The 18446-nt window shown below is 42.7% G+C and overlaps 1 protein-coding gene across 3 annotated transcripts in view; it reads right to left on the reverse strand.

The window, feature by feature from the left end:
* Positions 1 to 7565: 7565 nt before the first annotated feature.
* Positions 7566 to 18446, reverse strand: part of Cd160 (CD160 antigen) — a 30589-nt gene continuing 19708 nt past the window's right edge. For 2 of the 3 annotated variants that reach the window (NM_001163496.1, NM_018767.3), the window contains exons 2-5: positions 17594 to 17738; positions 14341 to 14667; positions 11080 to 11211; positions 7566 to 9422 (exon numbers count right to left, since the gene is read on the reverse strand). In NM_001163496.1, the coding sequence (NP_001156968.1) occupies positions 9406 to 9422; positions 11080 to 11211; positions 14341 to 14667; positions 17594 to 17675 (558 nt within the window). In that variant the 5' untranslated portion in view covers positions 17676 to 17738 and the 3' untranslated portion in view covers positions 7566 to 9405. The remainder of the gene's footprint in view (positions 9423 to 11079; positions 11212 to 14340; positions 14668 to 17593; positions 17739 to 18446) is intronic. The other variant, NM_001163497.1, reaches the window with a different exon arrangement.

An 18446-nucleotide genomic window follows, 5' to 3' on the forward strand; every position in this document is an offset into this window, starting at 1 on the left:
AGGAGCTGTTGGTGCCCAGAAAGGGCCTGGAGGCGAGCAGCAGCTCCATGTGTGGAGTGACTATAGTGCTTCATAGTTCAGAATGAGCAGAACAAGGGCGCTATAATTTGGTGAGGAGTCCTTCCCCAGGTTTTGTTGACTCACAGTCTGATTTGGGGGTAAGTGTGTGGGGTTAAAGATGTTTTTGTACTTTTTTAGAGGATGAAGAAGTTGGGAAGTGAAAAGAAAGAGATGGAGATTGGCGGGGTGAGGGCTGCTGACATAATAGCCTGCCGCTAAAGATTGTCATTAGAGGTATGGTTCAGAGACCAGTCCTGTGGCATGGCTCCTGTAATCCCAGCTATTTGGGAGGCTGACACAGGATGATCACAATGTAAAGGTTTGCCTAGGTTTCATAGTGAGTTCAAGGACAGCCTAGACCACCTAGTGAGACTCTATTTTAAAATAAAAAAATAAAAAAGAGGCTGGGAGTATTGCTTAATGTAGAACACTTGCTTAGTATCTATAAGGACTTATGTTCAGTCCTCAATATTCCCAAAATGTGTGTGCTCGTGTAAACATGTGCACATGCATGCATGCACGCAATTTAAATACTTTAAAGAAAATGAAAAATGTGTTCTCATGTCCTCTCGTGCTATGCCTTCATAGGGGTGTTTATTTGGATGATGTGACCTGTTTATTATGGTTAGACTACAAAATACAGTCTGAAAATACACAGTGGCTTTGGGTTGGGAGGAGAATGTGGGTAAATGAGAATTCTGTTACGATTATTTGATCATTCACCTGGATTAAACTGCACTGAAGTTGTAGTTTTTGAGTAAAATATTATCAGTTATCTCAGAAAAGATTTTGTTAGCTCAGGAAAGTCCATCTTCTCACTGTGACCTGAGATGTCAAGACGGACAGTTGTGTTTTCAGTTACAATCGAAAGAGCCAGAAGTAGAAATTAATTTTACACAATATGGAAACAAAGTAGTAAGCAGGGATCTCTCTTTCTGATGCACGGTGTAACACACAGACCATGTTACTTTAGTCTCTAAGCGGGCAGGTGGCTGTTTTGCTGTTTCCCAGGCTTGACCTACTCAAATTTTAATGTTCTGTAACAGGAGGCACCTCAGACTTCCAGGTTATTTTATGCTAAGGAATTGGCATACTTCAGGCAGACAGAACCAGTTGGATCATGTAGAAAGAGACCTGAAATGAGACACTGGCCTGTGCATTGGTGATGGCTAAGCAGCCCCAGGCTCTTCAGTGTGAAATCTAGGAGAACCCTGAGTGTAGTTCTAGTCCCAAGGGGAGCTGATGGTTTAGTTCCAACCCAACAGACAAGAAAGACAGGTATCCAACTTAGACATTTGGGTAACAGGAGCTAAGGCACCCCAGACTTGAGAGAGAACAGCCTTTGTGCTCAATTCATGCCCTCATTTGTTTGGGCTTCAGAGTAATGCTGCTTTCAGCCAACTGAAAGTGTTAATTTCATTTTAAAACGCCTTCTCATAGGCCCTATGAATAATGTTTGAGTATCTGAGCCTCCTGCAACCTATCCAAATTGCCACATAAACTTGACCACAAGGAGGGAACATAGTGACATGATTTTCATGCCACGTGAGCAGAGCTTAATTTTTGGTAAATAAGTGTCTAGGTTGGCTTAGAGACTGCAGTGGGATGGCATATAGTATGTGCTTAACTTCTCTTTACCTTGGCACAGTTTAACCTGGAAGTAAGAGATGTTGCCCATTGTAGGAGAGAATGGCAGAAACATTTTTATATTCTTTGGTCTAACACCAGAATGTGATCTGGGGCTAAAAGCTTATTTTTATAATGCTTTCCCTTAAATTTGGAATAGTTTAGATATGGTGCCTGTGTCAGCATCTTAGTTTCGTGCCTGTTGCTGTGATGGCAAAAATAAACTTAGCAGAGGGAAGGTCTGTTTGCCCTGTGCATTCCAGGTTCAGTCATGGTTGTGGGGAAGTCGCATGCTTAGTTGAGCAGAGGGAGGATGTAAACATGTATGTCTACCTGCCCAGTTCACTCCACCACACTTCATCCTTACAGTTCAGGGCCCAGCCCACGAAATGTGCCGTTCCTGGCCAGGGTGGCTCTTCTCACCTCAGTTCACATTCCTTACAGGACTGTCCACAGGCCAACTTGATCTAGGCAATCCCTCATTGAGATTCTCTTCTCAGATGATTCTTGGCTGTGAAAAGTTGACAGTTCAGAATGAAGTGTCATGAGACCTTTATATTAATATTAATGCCCTACCCTATGAGGGCAGAGCTCAGGAGATTTTCCTACTCCAATTTTGCTTGCTGTATATGGATAGAAATGAATGCTTCTGTATTTGTACAGATATAGCCATTCTTATCTGCTAATCTGAATCAGTTATTTGTACATTCAGAGTATGATAGACTTGAGAGCAGGGAGCTTTGCTACCTTTCCAGGGATTAAGTGCCCTTCACATTTTCCAGACAGCATAGTCAAATCCATTTTTATATTGATTAGTGTTTTATTGCCTTGATAAATTGCAATGCCCAAGGCAACATATAAAAGCAAGCATTTAATTTGGAGCTCATGGTTCCAGAGAGTTAATGTCCATCATGGTGGGGGTCATGGCAGCAAGGAGCAGATACGGCACTCGAGCAGCAGCTGAGAGCTTATATCCTTGTTCACAAATGGGAGGGAGAGAGCTAGCTGCAAACAGCTGGACTTTTGACATGTCAAAGCCCATTGTTAGTGACACTCCTTCAACAAGGCCATACTTCTAATCCTTCCTGAAAGTGCGACCAACCGAGGACCAAGCATTCAAATTTATGAGCCTATGAGGGGTGTTCTCATTCAAAAAACATTTGGCACATGGAATTGGGGAGAAATGAACACATGGACTTATCTTCCACATCTTTAAAGTATGAGGACTGAGTTGCTGTAAGGAAAGAAAGGGAATGATATGGTTTTTACAATTAAGTTTTCCAAGAGTTCCTATTTCCAATTCTGTGAAATGTTGAGAAGCCTGAAGACTCCAGGATGACCATGCCTCTGTTGTGATATGTAACTCTTTGACCCTTTGTAGTGGGTTGACCTGATGCTGTTTGTTTGTGTGTATGTGTGTGTGTGTATGTATGTATGTATGTATGTATGTATGTATGTATGTATGTATGTGTATATATGTATATATATACATATTTTTTTTCTTCCAAGACAGGGTTTCTCTGTGTAGCCCTGGCTGTCCTGGAACTCACTCTGTAGACCAGGCTGGCCTCAAACTCAGAAATCTGCTTGCCTCTATCTAGGCACATAGCTTATAATTAAAATGAGCTTATTAGGGTTGAAAATTCCAACAACAACCCTTTACTTACAATATGGTTTAATTTATCAGAAAAAGTAGCTCCTGGGCTGGAGAGATGACTTAGTGACTAAAACGTCATATGGTCTGGCACCTATGTAATCATGGCATTTTTAAATATATTTTAAAAATATATTCTATATTTTTAAGCATGCACACACACACACACAGAACCACCACCAGCAACAACAGAAAACAGGGATCAGCAATCATTAGTTTTTAATATTTCTCAATATCAATTGTCTCAATTCCCCAATAAAAAGACACAGACTGCCGGGCGTGGTGGCGCACGCCTTTAATCCCAGCACTTGGGAGGCAGAGGCAGGTGGATTTCTGAGTTCGAGGCCAGCTTGATCTACAGAGTGAGTTCCAGGACAGAGAAACCCTGTCTCGGGGGAAAAAAAAAAAAGACACAGACTAACAGAAAGAATTTGAAAATTCCATCCTGCTGCTGCATCCAAGAAACATACTTCATCATCAAAGATAGGCATTACCTTAGGGTAAAAGGTTAAAAGAAATATTCCAAGCAAATGGACCTAAGAAGCAAGCTGGTATAGCCAATTTAATATCTTAACAAAATAGAATTCTAAACAAAGCTAATCAAAAGAAGAAGGGTCCGACATACTTATCAAAGAAAAAATCCACCAAGGTGACATTTCAGTTCTTAACATCTATGTCCCAAACACAAGGGAACCCAAAGTTTATAAAAGAAATGCTACTACAGCTTAAATCACTTAATGACCCTCACACACTTGATAGTGGGAGACTTCAATACCTGACTCTCACCAATGGACAGTGTGGTGGTTTGAATGTACTTGGTCCATAGCAAGTAGCACTATTAGGAGGTATGGCCTTGTTGGAATCAGTATGGCCTTGTTGGAGGGAGTGTGTCATTGTGTAGGTGGACTTCTGGGCTCAAGCTCTGCCCAATGTGGAAGAGATCCTGGCTGTCTGCAGAAGATAGTCTTCTTCTGACTGCCTTTATATCAAGATATAGAACTCTCAGCTCCTTCTCCAGTTCCATGTCTGCTTGGATGCTGCCATGCTTCCTACCATGATAATGGACTGAATCTCTGAACCTGACTTAAACCAGCCCCACTTAAATGTTTGCCTTTATGAGTTACACTGATCATGCTGTCCTCCAGAGCCATGGAACCCCAACTAAGACAGGCCATCCAGACAAACACGGAACAGAGAAATATAACAGACATTATAAACCAAATTCACCTAACATATCTATAGAACTTTTCTTTCTTTTTTTTTTTTCTTCGAGACAGGGTTTCTCTGTGTAGCCCTGGCTGTCCTGGAACTCACTCTGTAGACCAGGCTGGTCTCGAACTCAGAAATCCACCTGCCTCTGCCTCCTGAGTGCTGGGATTAAAGGCGTGCGCCACTACGCCCGGCTCTATAGAACATTTCACCCAAAGACAAAAGAATATACCTTCTTCTCTGCACCTCATGAACTTTCTCCAGAACTGACCACATCCTCAGACACAAAAATAAGTCTATAAAGATAAAGAACTTTGAAACAACGCCCTGCATCCTGCCAGACCACCATGCATTAAAGCTAGATATCAACAGGAAAAAAGCAAAAAACAAGTTTACAAACTTATGGAAACTGAGCAACTCTACTGGATGAAAAAGAATGGGTCAAGACAGAAATAAAGAAAATACTTTCTAGAATTCAATGAAAATGAATACACAACATACCCAAACTTACCACAATGAAAGTGATGTTAAGAGGAAAGTTTATAGCATTAAATGCATACATAAAAAAATTGAAGCAATCTCATACTAGCATCATATCTGAAAGCTCTAGAACAACAACAAAAAAAGTAAGCACAAACTGAGGGCTGAGATCAATAAAAGAACAAAGAATCAGTGAAACAAAAAGTTGGTTCTTTGACAAATTGATAAAATCACAGATGAAAAAAACGGGGGCTATAACAACAGATAGAGGAAATCCAGAGAATCATAAAGACATACTTTAAAAACCTGTAGTCCAGCCGGGCGTGGTGGCGCACGCCTTTAATCCTAGCACTTGGGAGGCAGAGGCAGGCGGATTTCTGAGTTCGAGGCCAGCCTGGTCTACAAAGTGAGTTCCAGGACAGCCAGGCTATACAGAGAAACCCTGTCTCGAAAAAAACCAAAAAAAAAAAAAAAAAAAAAAACCTGTAGTCCATCAAATTGGAAAATCTAAAAGAAAAGGATAATTTTCTTAATAGATACCACTAACCAAAGTTAAATCAAAATCAGATAAGCAATTTAAACAGACCTATAACTCCTAAGGAAATAGAAGCAGTCATTAAAAGTTTCCCAACTAAAAAAAGCCCACGGCCAGATGGGTTTAGTGCAGAATTCTACCAAGCTCCCAAAGAAGAGTTAATCAAATACTCAAGTTATCCTATAAAGTAGGAACAGAAGGAACAGTGCCCAGTTCATTTTATGAGGCTACAGTTAGCCTGATACCTGAACCATAGACTCAACAAAGAAAAGGAACTTCAGACCAATTCCTTTATAAACATAGATTAAAAAACCAACCAAACAAACAAAAAACCCCCTCAATATAATAGTTGCAAACTGAATCTAAGAATACATTAAAAAGATCATCTGCAGTGATCAAGTAGGCTTCATTCCAGAGATGCGGGGATGATTCAACATCTATAAATCAGTAAATTTATACAAACTGAAAGAAAAAAAACTCATAATTAGATGTAGAAAAAGCCTTTGACAAAATTCCAGTCCAGCACCCCTTCATGATAAAAGTCCTGGGGAAGCCCAGCATGGACGTGTATGCCTTTAATCCCAGCACTCAGGAAGCAGAAGCAGGAAGGTCTCTGGGTTCACTTAGAAGTGAGGGATGCTATAGAATTGGTTGCTAAAGCTGATGGACAAGCCCGACATCAGTGGAGGAAAACAGATTTTGGAAGAGGCGGTGTTTGTGTTCAATAGATACTTGAACATTAACGGTTTTCCCTCAGTGGTAGAGAAATGGGAAGGTAAAAGTGCTTGTGATGTCTTGGTTGCCACCCTGATTACAGCTGGAAGGAACTAAAACCCACACTGGGTGTGCCTGGGTTACACCTTCCAGGTTGATATGAGCTCCACCTTCCCGTGGCAGCCTGTGTAAGAACTTGGAAGAAGGAAGCTGGCTCTTTGTCGGCTTGCCCTTGCTCTTGCTGGAAAGTCCTCACTTCAGTGGCACAGAAGCCTGCTTCTTCAGGATTCCAGCGTGTACTGAAGACAGCCGAGACCTCCTGCCTCATGGACTGAACAACTAGTGGATTCTTGGTAAACATTGTTGGATTAGCTGGCTGTAGCCTGTAAGCCACTCTAATAAATAATATGTATACTACATTAATATCCATATGAGTTATATACTGTTTATGTGAATAGATAAATACGCATTAATATACATATATGAGTATGTATAGAGGATCAGCTCTGCTCCTCTAGAAAATTCTGACTAATACAGTGCAGTTTGTGAGATGACTAGAGATGTGAAATTCAGATGCTCACATTTGAATGTCCTAAGGCCTGCATAGGGAGTTGGGGAAAGATTTAACGGAGTGGTGTCGTTCCTGTGGGAGGAAATTCTGGCTGGCACTAATGCCCCTGACTGGGCACACAGACTGGGCACCTCAGGGTTGCCCCACAGGTTTGTAATGGCAATGAGAGCATTGTGCATGAGCAGGCATGTGCGGCTTTCACCGGAGCTAGGAAACACCGGGGGACTTGGTTCTTTCTTACCTGTCCCAGATGAAAGGAACATAGGCATTAAAGTTTAGTTTTTGGTGTTTTTTTTTTTAACATGTCAATTTTGTTTTGCTGATCAATTAGGTGGTCCACAGAAATGAAGTCTTTGTTGTAGCTCTTTTTAAATTATTATTTTCACTAAGAGCCTCAGGTCTGTCATGGCTGGGTGCTTGTGGTGCTCGCTCTCCCTAACCAGGAGCATAGTTCTTAAGACTGCAGATGCACTAGAGATCCTCCCACAAGAAGAGAAATAGCTATGTGTCTAGCAACTTTTGATGAGTGAATAACAAAAAGCTGCTGTGACTTCTATATGTATTTAAATCAGTTTGTCTTTATCAGATATATCCAGCTACACACACACACATACACTAATTATATATATATATATGTATATATATATATATATGCACAGAACCTACATATATATGTAACTGGTTATAACTATATACATATGACACACACATATATAACATATGTAAAATATTTATTTGAACAGAAGGAAATGGGTTTGTAGGTTCTTTGTAATAGCTCAGTGGCTTCACAAATTGTGAATTATTCATATAGATTTTGGGCTTCATACACGAAAGTTCACGGGCTTATTTAAAATTGAAATTGATTGTATCAACACATTTTAAACCCAAGACAGTATTTCCCATTTCTGCTTAACTGAATCTTGAAATGAGCATTAGAAACAAGATTGTTTTAGACCTTTGCTTTATGGTTGCTTATTTATTCTGCTTAGTTCAGTGCCTGTGAATGTCTTGTTAAACGAGCAGAGATCATATGTCTTGTGTGTAGATTTGTGTGTGCACTTCAGTTAATACAATATGCTATATGGAACCTTCCCTGTATTTGGATGTGGTGTTGAGATGACTGTGGTCTGAGTAATTCCAGAAGATTCTCTGAAGAGTAAAAGGCAAATGACTTCTCTGTTCATGTGAGCTTAACATTTACTTAAAGTTACAAACGGGTAGAAAAGATTATAGAGGATGTAATATAGTGGAGAAAGTTTCGGAGACTTTGGAGTCAAAATTCAGATATCTCTTTTGGTTCCGAATATAGGGTCTTATTTGATTCTTAGAAAAACACTGTGGGTGACGTCTCCTTTACACTGATGTAACTGCAGTTCCAGGGGATCTGATGCCCTTGTCTGGGCACCAGGTATTCATGTGGTGCACACATGTGCAGGCATACACTCAACACATAAAATAAAAGTAAGTTTCACTTACCTAAAGATATTTTTGTTTTCCTTGCAAGCCAGTCACTACACCTGATTCTCTTGCTCTCTTTCTTCCCCATATTTGCTCATTTTATATTTTTTACAGTATTAAATAAACAGTTCTTTTTAAGAATGGCATTTTCCTTTTTAAAGATTTATTTAGTGTGTGTGTGTGTGTCGGGGGATGCGAGTGAGTGCGTGAGTGCAGATGCATGTGCTCATAGAGGCCTGAAGAGGGTGTTGGGTTTCCTCTTGTTCTCTACCTACTCCTTTGAGTAGGGTCTCACATTTTTCTCCACTACACTGGAAGCTAGCGAGCCCCAGCAATCCTGTCTCTGGCCCTTTGAAGCTGAGGCTTATGGGAACTGTTGGCTTGTTACATGGGTGCTGAGATGCAAACACCAGTGTTATGACTGCACGCTCCCTCTAAGCCATCTCTTCAGCTCCTTTCCTCTTATCTTTTAAAAACGTGCTTATTTGGGGCTGGCGAGACAGCTCAGCAGCTGAAAGCACTTGCACAAGCCAGGACGCCTAAGTTTGATCTCCAGACCCCATGGTAGAAGAGAGCTAACTCCCAAGAGTTTCCTCTGACCTCCGTGTGTGTGCAGTGCTCTCACAAATGCCTCATGCACACACATACAATTAAAACTTGCTTATTTTATTGTGTGGAGGGGAAACATTATTCTGTGGTATAAAACATACCTGGCATTCAAGGACTATACATCAGCAACATTTGCAAAACGTTTTCTTTATTGGCACCGAGGTGGGAGAAGCCAACCTCGCTCTGGCAGTCAGGAAGGAGATCCAGAGGTATACCAACTGTTCTGCTAGATTCTTGGGATTTTTTTGTTGCCTGGGGTGGAGGCACGGCACCCAGTGGAGATCAGAGGACAGCCTGTGGGAGTCAGTTCTCTCCCTCCACCATGTGGGTGCACGGGTTGGACCTGCAATGTGGCAGGCAAACACCTTTACCCTTGACCGTCTGGCCGGCCCCAGTGTTCAGAGTATATCCGTTTTATGGACCCGGCTTCTCTGCGCATTGTCAGATTTACCTCGCTGTACCTTCCTCTGAAGTCTTTTTTTCTCTCTGTCACAAGGTATATAGAGCTGTAGAAAGAAAATAAAAGGTTGTGTTATTACCTCACAACTTAGGCTAGCTGTGAAAGAACACCTGATGTGAGAAGACTCACGTGTCCTGAGATGTGTGTTTTGTAGGATTTCATGACTGGAGGGGGGATGGGGGAAATATATGAACATAATATATGTGTTGCATGGGAGGAGCAGAGGGAGGCACAGGGCTCCAGGAAACTCCATCTTTTTCCTCACATGGAAGGAAGCATTATAAGTTGGACTTCATGATATTGCTACGGTCCAGGAAAATATGTGTGTCTTTTTCTGCTGAACACTGCCTCTTCCATAATTCTACTAAGCCCGAGTTTCAGAGAGATGAAGAAAAGGAAAAACTAGACATGGCTGTTGACAGCTGCAGTCCCAGTGCTTGTAGGTCAGTGTAGGCTGCACTGGGAGACCATGTCTCAGTTTCTCTCACACACAGCTTCATGACATAAGAAGTATGATTCAGCTTTGGGGTGTTTGTTTGTTTTTGTTTTGTATGTTTAAAACTTCTTGAATACAGGAGAAAACAAATAATGAAATTTAAGGTTTTGTTCTTGACTAGCAAAGGGAACCATGAGCAGAGACTTTGATGTTCTAGGATGGGTTTGGAGTCAAAGGTAGTGGTGATAGTGCAAGGCTGGACTCAGTTTCCCCTTTGAGTTTGTACTGTGCCTAAAGAAATAACATTAACAAGAATATAGCTTATCCTGCTAAGGAAACCTATATTCAGTGAACTGTGAATAAAGGGTCAGACCACTTGATCCCCAGAGCCCCTGTGTGAAAGCTGTCCCAGTTTTAGCATGTCCTCGCCGTGGGTGGCAGGCTCTCCCCGTCTACACTTGCTTATGATTGTCTCTGGTCCTGTTTCTGGGTATATGAGGAGGCAGTGTGCAAGTGCAGAAGGCTGTAGTGGGGATAGAAGTGCTTTTCTTGTTATGGGGCGCTATGTCCAGTTCCAAGGATCTCTACTAGGTCTGTGAGGGGTGAGCTTCATTCTCCATTAAATAATAGGGATATTTGCTTGGAGGTGTTGTCTGAGGTTAGATTCACCAATCCATCATACAGTTTACAAGAGAGATCTTTGCATGTGTAGAGCTCACATTATGGTATCATTCAAACTAGTAGTGATTACTTTGAGCAAAGCTTAATTAATTCCAAGGACAGGTGAAACTTGCATCAGTTACTTGTTATTCAAAAGCCTAGTGACAAATTATTAAATGTCTCAATCTTTTAATACTCAGTAAGGCCATCAGCTTTGGGGAGGAGCTGTGCTGGAACCCATCTGAGACAGCCCCATCTCCTGCTTTGTTCTTCTTTGTGTAATAACTAGAAGTATGTTGCTTGAACTTGCAGTACTGTGTTCAGTGAGAGAGTGGAGGTAGCTGTGTTTACTGTCTCCCACAGGCCTCTCCTAAAAGGTCTGACCTCTTACCCAGTGGAAAGTCCTATCCATCTGTCTCCATGTAGATACAGAACTATGAGGACTTTAATACCGTAAAACCAGTGTCACCCACATACTGGTTAGCATGCTTGGGGAACATTTTTCCCTGCCTTAGAGCTTCCTTTCTGAACTTTCCCTCCTAGGAAATAGTTAAGCTGACAATGCTACAGACTCAGCTTGGAGAGCTGAAATCTCTTCTGGACATACCTTGAAGGGCCACCAGGCTGGTGACCAACATCCCCCAAGCCTTTACTTGCAGGAAGCCTGAACTGAGAGTGCCGTTGATATGGCTGAAGTCAGGGTGTGACCTTTGTCTCTGTCTTATCTCTGTGTGGTTCCCTGTTCCAGGTTAAAAAGAGAATCAAGGATCAAAAGAGGGTTCCAGAAGGCATATCTTCCTTTTGTAGCATTTCCTGAGTAACCTCAAAGAAGGCCAGGCAGCTTAATTTATTTTACTTTCTGAACAAATATTTTTGATATCTGTGAGCTATGATATTTATAGTTAAATGTAGTAAATTAACACAGAATCTAGCATTCACCAGAGACAGAGATGCAAGTAGGCCTCCAGGAGCTCTAGAGTTTTGACAGAAAGGTAAAACAGATTACCCTGGACTTTGGGAACTTCATTATAAACAGTCTTCTGGAATGGATCAAGTCATTTAGTATAAGTTAAAATCTCAGGTGCGGGCTGGTGAGATGGCTCAGGGATTAAGAGCACCGACTGCTCTTCCAAAGGTCCTGAGTTCAAATCCCAGCAACCACATGGTGGCTCACAACCATCTGTAACGAAATTGGATGCCTCTTCTGGAGTGTCTAAGACAGCTACAGTGTACTTACATATAATAAATAAATAAATATTTAAAAAAATCTCAGGTGCTGGAGTAGAGCTGGGACTTCTGTCATCGTCTCTCTGTGTGAGCGTTGAGTATGAGTTGTCACAGGACAACAATCATACCCCCTGAGAGTCTGTAGGGAGTAACACAAACACAAGCCCTGGCACACGCTGAGTGCCCAGTACACGGTGGGCATTGTTTTAAATATCACCTGTTGCCTATCTGCTCCCACTTTCCAGAAGGAACCTTATTTCCACAGTTGATGCTTAAGTAGCCTGAGAGGCTATAGACATTCCTTGTTAAGGAAAAGTCAGCTCAAGCAGAAACACTCGGGCTGTATTAGGATCCTGTGAACACTAGGTTTTAAGGAGCAAGGACTGTTGCACCTGATTCTGCTGTGCAGCACTTGGCACTGTGCTCAGGATGCACAGTAAGGATTCATTCAATGATTGAAGAGGGGGCAGGGGAATGGCTACTCTTGCAGTTTAACTAGAGCAGAGTAGCCGCATGAATACAGTGAGATTGCCTAGAACAATGGCTTACTGATAACTACAATGAGATTGCCTAGAACAGTGGCTCTCACCCTTACTAATGCCATGGCTCTTTAATACAGTCCCGCATGTTGTGGTGACCCCCCTAACCGTAGTTATTTTGTTCCTACTTATAACTAATTTTGCTACTGTTATGAGTCATAATGTAAATGTCTGAAATGCAGTTCACAGATTGAGGACCACTGTCCTCGAGCCTCATACTAGGCTAACTTGATTGGGCATTGTAGACACTGAGAAGCCATTAATTCTTTGAGTGCCAACACAGCATATACAAGCTGACCTTCTAGATATGTCTGCTGGCAACCTAGAATGGATTGGGATAGTACTTAGAGTTGGTGGCCCATTTATTAAACAGTAAGTCTCGTAGAAAGGGGTAATCTCAAGGATCTCACTTGTTAAAGTCTAGAGAAAGACTTCAGTTGTGATTCAAGAGACTTGGAGAACATATTTGGAAAGAAAAGAATAAATGTAGGAAAAACTTGTAGTAACTTACTTGTGTAAAATGAGGAACCGGGAGTTTGACAGAAAGTCATGGACAGATGTAAGTCTCAGGAAGACAAGTTTGAGGAGATGCTGGAGCTGCCCAGAATTGGTTCAGCATTAGTGGGGTGCTTGGTTAAAACACATGAAGTAGAGCTTGAGAAGGTGATTTGTGGGTTACTTGCAAAGTGCAGGTTTAAGTCAGGGTAGATGCCATCTTGAGAGAGGGTAGAAAAGGCAGAATCAGTGAGGCCTTAGGTTTGATAGGTGGGAGGAGGAAATAAAGTCAGGACAGGAGAGTAATTAAACAAGTCAGAGAACACTCATGGAACCCAAGAGGGAGGATTTCAGTGGAATAAAGAGTAGCCTGCTGAGTACCAGGTAATATAGGCAGGCAGCAACAAGCAAGCAAGCAAGGAAGAAAATATAGGTCAATCTGGAGTGAAATGGGGCATTTGAATGATTAGTAACCATAGACGAGAATGGGAATGTTTACTAAAAGGCTTTTCCTCTCAGATTTTTATTTACTGTATGTAGAGAGCAGAAATAATATTTATTTGTTTACTGATGTGATCTAGCTATATATAGTCCAGGCCCCAAATTTATGATCAGTCTTGGTTTCCTGAATGCTGAGAACATAGATGTGTGCCACCATGCTGGGTTGATGGCTTCTTTAAAATTTTCATATGAGACTAGTATATGGTTTAGTGGTAAAGTACTGGCTTAGCATGCTCTAGGTCCTGGGTTCAATCTGTGGCATTGAGAAAAGTTCATACAGACAGCAAGCTTTTTTAAAGCCACTGTATAATCTGACAGTGCCTCTCTTCTCACATGTTGGTTGGTAGTTTGGCTGGGTATAGAATTATAGGTAGAGGATACGCCCCCCCCCCGAATTTTTGAAGGTTTGCTGTCACATGGGCCCTTTATAAAGCTTGACTAGGGTTGTTACACTTATTGTATTGTTGTGGTAATGAAGCACATGATATTGTTCTATTGAGGTGGCATGCCCACTATGAAGGACATAGTCAGTGCTATCTTGGTGAGCTCAAGACCCAGAGTGACAGTTCAGGATCCTGTCAACTTTCTGACTTCTGATTCTAGAAAACTGAACTCATGGGGACAATCCACACCTTTGCTTTATTTTTGCTTTTTAATCCGGTAGTTTGAGTGGATTCCTGTTTCTTAGAGCTGAATGCTTCTTTGGGCAATCACTCATTTCAAACCCATCTCTGTCTATTTGAGGAAATACAGCTTCATCTCTGGGAGAAGTCCAGAGTAAGCATCAAAAGGCCTAGGTTTTAGACCTGTATTTTTACTAGCCCAGTCAATGAGTGCCATTAAATAATTTTCTCCACCTCCTAGTGACTCAGTCTTATAATGAGAATGAAAGGCATTCTATAAAGACGTAATTACCTTTGTATATACACTTTGTAGAAAGGTGTAAGATAAGGTATATCTGCCAATTGGGGTGTCAGCAGAGGACTGGGCAATAGGAAGGATTCTCAAGGGAACTGCTATCTAGGACCTCAGATAGCTACTTGAAAGTCCCACTGTCTGCCCTGCTCACTGCTCCTCTGATGGCATTAGGGATATTAGGGACTCACCTGTGACTAGAACGGAGAGAAAGTGGCCATGAATGTAGATTTCTGGTTTCTGGCTTCTGGCACAGCACTGGTAGGTCCCACTGTCTGATGGTGTAGCTTGTTCTATGGTGAACACCAACTGAGATGACTTTTCAGTGATGCCATCTGTCTCAGGATCCCTTTTAACCCTAAGCTGTTCTAAGTTGGTCTCAGGGGAACAGTTCCAAGGATTGTCTTTGCACCAGAAGAGTATTAGCCCCTCAGCTTCGTCTTTCTTGTGCCACAAAGTACAGGTGAGGTCCAGTCGCCCTCCTTTCTGGGATGCTGAGCTGGTGACATGAATACATCCTGGAACGGAATGCAGAAGTTACCTGTGGGAGGTCAGGGATCCTCAAGCCCACTTAGCTGGTCCCCGTCACTAGGATACAGTCTGACACTGGCAGATGCGAAACACAACTTTCTTTGCTTCTATGACAGTAAGGACACTGCCTGCCTCTTCTCCTGGGAAGTGAGAGTTAAGGGACCAGGTATGTACCGGTGGGGCCATGACAAATAAAACACGAGCACCATCTCAGTCATTTTTCAATGGCTGTGACAAAACACCATGATCAAGGCAACTTAGAGAAGAAAGTGCTTTTTCTGGGAGGGTTAGAGTCCATGATGTCAGAGCAGAAGCATGGTGGCATGAGCAGCTGAGAACTCACATCTCAAAGTGTGAGCAGGAGACAGCACAGTGAGAGTGGACAGAAGATTTTGATCCCTCAAGCCTGCACCCAGTGACACATCTCCAACAGAGTCATATGGCTCAATCCTTCCCAAGCAGCCACTACTGGGGAACAAGGATTCAATGCCCAAGATTTACTAGGACATTGCATTCACACCATCACAGCTCTGCTCTCAAATATGCAGCCCAGAGTAGAATTGGCAAAGTACTGCACTTTGTTCTATGGTGAACACTGAGATTTCAAGTCATGGTTCCTTGATAGAGGTGGAGGCAGAAGCAGTGTCCCAGGCCTGGAGGTGGTTGGGCGGGTGGGTGGGTAGGGGGAAGCCCTACACAGTGGGGAGAATGTGTTTGCCAGACCAAGGTTTGTTCCTGTGTGAACGGATGCAAACAGGTGCTCTGGAATGGCTTCCTACTTCAAGGAGAAAAACTGGTTGTACATCAGAAAGTCAAGATGGGAGAGAGAAGGGATGGGGGTAAGGGGGCAACGTTAGTGTTAGACTACTTCCTGTTAGACTACTTCCTGTTAGACTACTTCTTGTTGATTAGGGCTGTTGAGATCCTTGGGGCAAGTTTGCTCTTCCCGGGCAGGATATCTAATTTCTTCTTGTTTCTTCTTTGCACACTAATACTACTACTTAATAAACTGTGGTCATCAGGCAACAACCCACTCCATCTCTCGAGGCTCTAGCATTTATGTACCCTCTGTAAAGTCCCAGAATTCCAAATGTCACACAATCACAGAAACTATCTGCAGCTGGAAAAATCATGCCCTTGCTTGAGCATGAGGCAAATCATAGTCAGCTGCTGCAGACAGTCCGAAGCAGCCTCGTGTTCCACACCTGGGATTTAAATGAAAGCATATTCTTGTAATATTTTTTTTATTTTTATTTTTTTGTTTTTCGACACAGGGTTTCTCTGGGTAGCCTTGGCTGTCCTGGAACTCACTCTGTAGACCAGGTTGGCCTCAAACTTAGGAACTCGCCTGCCTCTGTCTCCAGAATGCTGGGATTAAAGGCATGCACCACCACGCCCGGCTTATATTCTTGTAATATTTCTGTGTTTTTCAAAGAAGCCAAAATTCTCACTACAGGAAGGCTGTATTGGAATCTACAGGAAGTAAGGACAGAAAAGAAATGGCGTGAGCGGGGGATGATGCTCCAGGAAGGTGGAACAGGGATCAGACATGACAGGAGAGGTCCTCAAGCAGCTTTTCAAGCCAAAGATCAGAAGCAGTAAAGAGTTGCCTTGGTCATGGTGTCTGTTCACAGCAGAAAAACCCTAACTGAGACAACAATAGGTTTCCAAAGATAGATTTGAAAACATACACATTCTCAGAAAATTTATATTCTAATTATTTTGTCCAGGAGTCAGATGTTTTTATTTCCCATTCACGTTGTCAGAGTTGGCACAGATTGTAGAGGAAGGAGTCAGTCATGGGAGTGCCCCAGTCTCTGCCCATAAAAGCTTAAACCCCTCCTACACCAAGGTCAAAAACAGGTTGGTTGTGAGGAGCACTGCCTGGATGACTCCAAGCTCTGTCCTTACACCATGACAGATACACACCAAAGACTATATATTCTTAAAGATTTCTCAGGAAGCTGGCCTGCCTGCCTGCCTGCCTTCCTTCTTTCCTTCCTTCCTTCCTTCCTTCCTTCCTTCCTTCCTTCCTTCCTTCCTTCCTTCCTTCCTCCCTCCCTCCCTCCCTCCCTCCCTCCCTGCCTCCCTGCCTGCCTGCCTTCCTTCCTTCCTTCCTTCCTTCCTTCCTTCCTTCCTTCCTTCCTTCCTTTTTTTGAAGTTTACAGGCCCCATGACCTGAAGGCACAGATGGGTCTAACTCTCTTCTCTCACAGGCTGTACTTCCCAGACACTGTAGAGTGTCAGGGTAAGGCAGGCAGAGAGTGCAGCATTCCTGACACACTGAGCTTATTTAAATGTAGATCTGTGAGACCCTCAAGGCTCCAGGGTAGCTCCTGCCCCCAGACATCTCTAGTGGCTGCAATTGCCATTTCCAGCCCATCAAGACAGGTGAATGGCCAGGCCCCGCCCTACAGGGAAAAAAAAAAAGCCCACAATCAGGCTACAAAATCCCACCAATCCCTGAGCTTGCCCCAAGATCAGGCCACAGAATCCCACCAATGTCGGGGCACCCTGGAAAGCTCCCCCTCTCCCAAGAAACCCTACATGAAGCCTGCCTCCTGCTTAGTTCTTTGCTGCTTCTTTCTCCAGCAGAGGGACACCATAAACTCTCCCAACGAAACTCTTGTGTGAGGTGTGTTGTGTGGTGTGACTTTGTGAAATGCCTTGGCTCCCGACTGCCAGGGTACCTTCCCCCTCACAACTGTAACACTTACAAATCTTATCTATAACCACAAAATTAAACAATTACTATCAAATTATACCGTTACTATAATCTAGAGAGCTTAGGGGTTCCTTCACATGTCTGGAAGAATCAGGGATCTTCACAGATAAATGAAAACATGCGTGGGGAACATCCTTCCCCTGAGCCCAGGGTTCTCCATGGCTCTCTGCCCCGGGATCTGTCCTCACCACCATGTTGGAAGTTCACAATTGCCAGCAGGATGGCCAGGGCACAGCAGCTTTGGCCAGGGGCCATCAGGATTCTTTGCATGCTGTTGTCAGCCCCAGGAATTTCACGGAAATGTTGACTTTGCTGGTCTGTGGCTGCACACTCCTGAAAAGCACAGGAGAAACTCATTAGGTGAAGGCTTCCAGGCCTCTGTGGCCAGCTCCCTGTTTTAGGTACTTGTTGGGTTTGCTCAAAGTGTGGTGGAGATGAAGAGAACTTCAGGGTAAAGCTGAAGGGAGACATAGAAAAAGATCTAGCAAAGCAGAAGTGGAGAGAAGAATCAGGGGCTGGGGGCTGGGCAGAGAGACTTTGCCTATTTTTCCTGGGCTCCTTTGGTGAATAGCCCGTGTTATATACATATGTGTGTATATATGTGTGTATATACATACATTTATGCATATATATATATATATATATATATGAATACGCATGTAAATACATGTGGCAAAGTATAATATGTAGAAAGGAGAACAGGAAAACAATTAGGGGAAGGACTGAATTCAGGTGAAGGGCACTTGTATCATGAAAGAAGATATGAAGCTAATTTTGTTCTAGTTTCAACTCTATAGTGGATATCTCGGTGATTCCTAAGAACTAAAAACCATATTGGATAGTGAAGGAGTAAAATCTGACATGCAGTCTCACAGCTTCAGAATGGCTGTCCTGGCTGTATAGAAGTTTACTGCGATAAATAGACTTTGAGTTGGGCTAGTTTTAGTGTGTGATTTTTTTTTCCTATTTGCAAAGTCTTTACGATGAAGTTTTAATTTAAAAAAGTTGCTTAGTTTCCGATTTTGTTTCCATAAGGTTTCC

This window comes from Mus musculus, chromosome 3 (genome assembly GCF_000001635.26).
Source record: "Mus musculus strain C57BL/6J chromosome 3, GRCm38.p6 C57BL/6J".
Classification (NCBI taxonomy): domain Eukaryota; kingdom Metazoa; phylum Chordata; class Mammalia; order Rodentia; family Muridae; genus Mus; species Mus musculus.